This window comes from Panthera leo, chromosome D1, assembly GCF_018350215.1.
Source record: "Panthera leo isolate Ple1 chromosome D1, P.leo_Ple1_pat1.1, whole genome shotgun sequence".
NCBI lineage: Eukaryota > Metazoa > Chordata > Mammalia > Carnivora > Felidae > Panthera > Panthera leo.
In genome coordinates, this window is record NC_056688.1 from 100,300,833 (window position 1) to 100,303,563 (window position 2,731).

The window sequence follows — 2,731 nt, forward strand, 5'->3', positions numbered from 1 at the left end:
ATTGTCACTTTTTGGTGATTATTATGTATGCTATCACTAAATGTAGGAAACCATGGCTTATTCAACTTGGAAATCACAATGTCTATAAAACATTTGACACAAGCAGGCACTCTTTCACATTTTTTAATTGAATGAATCAATGAAAGATTACTCTTATAATGCATTTAAAAATTTTTTCCCTTGTTTTATAGATCTCCTGCTTCTAACATGAGAAATCACCTCCTATGCAGATTAGATGGAAGCAAGAAACAATGTAACTTACTTTGTCCTCTTGGGTCTCACACAGGATCCAAAGGAACAGAAGGTCCTTTTTGTTATGTTTTTGCTTTTCTATATTTTCACCATGGTGGGCAATTTGCTCATTGTCATGACTGTAACTGTCAGTAAGACCCTGGGCTCGCCTATGTACTTGTTTCTTGCTAACTTATCATTTATGGATGTCACTTATTCCTCTTGCATTTCCCCCAGATTGATTTCAGGCTTGTTCTTTGGGGAAAACACCATATCCTTCCAATCTTGTATGACCCAACTATTTGTAGAGCACTTTTTTGGTGGATCAGAGGTTTTTCTTCTGCTGGTGATGGCCTATGACCGCTATGTGGCCATCTGTAAGCCCTTGCATTATTTGGTTATCATGAGACAGTGGGTGTGTGTTGTGCTCCTGGTAGGGTCCTGGGTTGGGGGTTTTATGCATTCAGTAATTCAAGTTAGCACTATTTATGGGCTCCCATTCTGTGGCCCTAATGTCATTGATCATTTTTCCTGTGATATGTATCCCTTACTGAAACTGGTCTGTACTGACACCCATGTCATTGGCCTGTTAGTGGTGGCCAACGGAGGACTGATCTGCACAATCGTGTTTGTGCTCTTGCTCATCTCTTATGGTGTCATCTTGCACTCTCTAAAGGACCTTAGTCCAGAAGGGAGGCAGAAAGCCCTCCAGACCTGTGGTGCCCACATCACTGTGGTGGTCTTCTTCTTTGTGCCGTGTATTTTCATGTACATGAGACCTGCCAAGACCTTCCCCGTTGACAAATTATTGAGTGTGTTTTATACAGTCATAACCCCCATGCTGAACCCCCTGATCTACACTCTGAGAAATTCTGAGATGACGAATGCTATGAAGAAACTCTGGAGGAGAAATGTTATATCTCTCAGTAGATAAGTGTATGATCCACCATGAAGAAAATAATTTAACATTTGTGCCCATCTCCTCAAATGTTAACGTCTGTTTTACTGTAAATGCACTTAGAGTAGGAGTCAATAAATAATATGTAATTGAGTAGTCAATGAAAGTTTTATAGTTACACTAATTGCTATGTATTTATTTTTTTATTCATGTAAAATTAATATAAAGTGTTATATTAGTTTCACATGCACTATATAATGATTTAACAATTCTATACATAGTGCTCATCATGAGAAGTATACTCTTAATCTCCAGATGTAATGAAGTAACCAATGACATTTTTGTAGTTCCACTAATATTTCTTTCAAAAAATTTTAATACTTTATTTATTTTTGAGAGACAGAGAGGGAAAGTGAGAGGGGGGAGGGGCAGAAAGAGAAGGAGACACAGACTCCAAAGCAGACTTCAAGCTCTGAGCTGTCACCTTAGAGCCCCACGTGGGACTTGAGCCCATGAATAGCAAGATCACAACCTGAGCCCAAGTTAGACACTTAACTGACTGAGCCACCCAGGTGTTCCTAGTTACATGAATTTTTAATTATTGGCTATACTTAATTTATTACTTTCATTCGAATTCTTATTTTTATATTTAGTTGGATTGATTTTCTTCTTTAGCATACAGAGTTTTATTAGCTTCATATGTGCAATGTAGTGATTGAGCAATTCCATTCATCACCTGGTGCTCAACATAATACGTGCATACCTTAATCCCCATCACCTCTTTAACCCAACCCTGCTTCTCCTCTGGTAACCATCAGTTCTCTATGACTAAGAGTCTATATCTTGATTTGTATCTTTTTCTCTCTCTTTTTCCCTTTGCTCATTTTTTGTTTCTTAAATTCCACATGAGTGAAATCATGTGGTATTTTTCTCTCTCTGAATTATTTTGCTTGGCACTATACTCTCTAGCTTCATCCATGTCATTGCAAATATATATAAAGACAGACCTTTACCCATCCCTCACATAGTCCCAGATCTTCTTACATACATAGTTATTGTATTAAGATTGTTATTGCTTCTAAAATTGGTCTATTAATAATCTTTGCTAATAAAACATATGTGTTCATGTTTATGTCCTTGTGTATAACTTTTACATTTACTACTCAGCCTCCTGAAGTCCTTTCCACACCTGTCTAGAGATGTAACCCATTCTCAGGTTGCTCATACTGCTTAAAACTTCTTTATGAAGATACGGTAAAATTAGTGTTTCCAGTCCTTGCCATATTTTACCCCATTTTTTTTTGTTACCTATAGCTCTGCAATGAAGTCTTACTGAAATTGTGTAAGTATGAGTTTTTAGAAGTGGAATTCTTGGATCAATTGGTATACATATTTAAATGTTGATGTTTGTACTTATTGCCCAAATACTGTCCATAAGCTCATACCAAACTACACTACTTCCATAAGTCTAAAAATGCCTGTCCAGCTTTATAGATGTGTCTATATATGAACACAGAGGTCTGTATCTGACAGCGCATGGATCAGTATCTGACTATGCATATGAATGCTTGTGTGTATGTATATGTATTTGATATGATCACA

At 37.0% G+C, this 2,731-nt stretch overlaps 1 protein-coding gene across 1 annotated transcript; it reads left to right on the forward strand.

Annotated features, from left to right (window-relative positions):
- Positions 1-235: 235 nt before the first annotated feature.
- LOC122199828 (olfactory receptor 4A47) lies at positions 236-1,165 on the forward strand. The gene has a single exon (XM_042905169.1). The coding sequence runs from the start codon at positions 236-238 to the stop codon at positions 1,163-1,165; it is 930 nt and encodes a 309-aa protein (XP_042761103.1).
- Positions 1,166-2,731: the final 1,566 nt, after the last annotated feature.

Coding starts and splice junctions, on each gene's coding strand:
- LOC122199828 (XM_042905169.1), top strand. CDS start 236: ATGGAAGCAAGAAACAATGTAACTTACTTTGTCCTCTTGGGTCTCACA.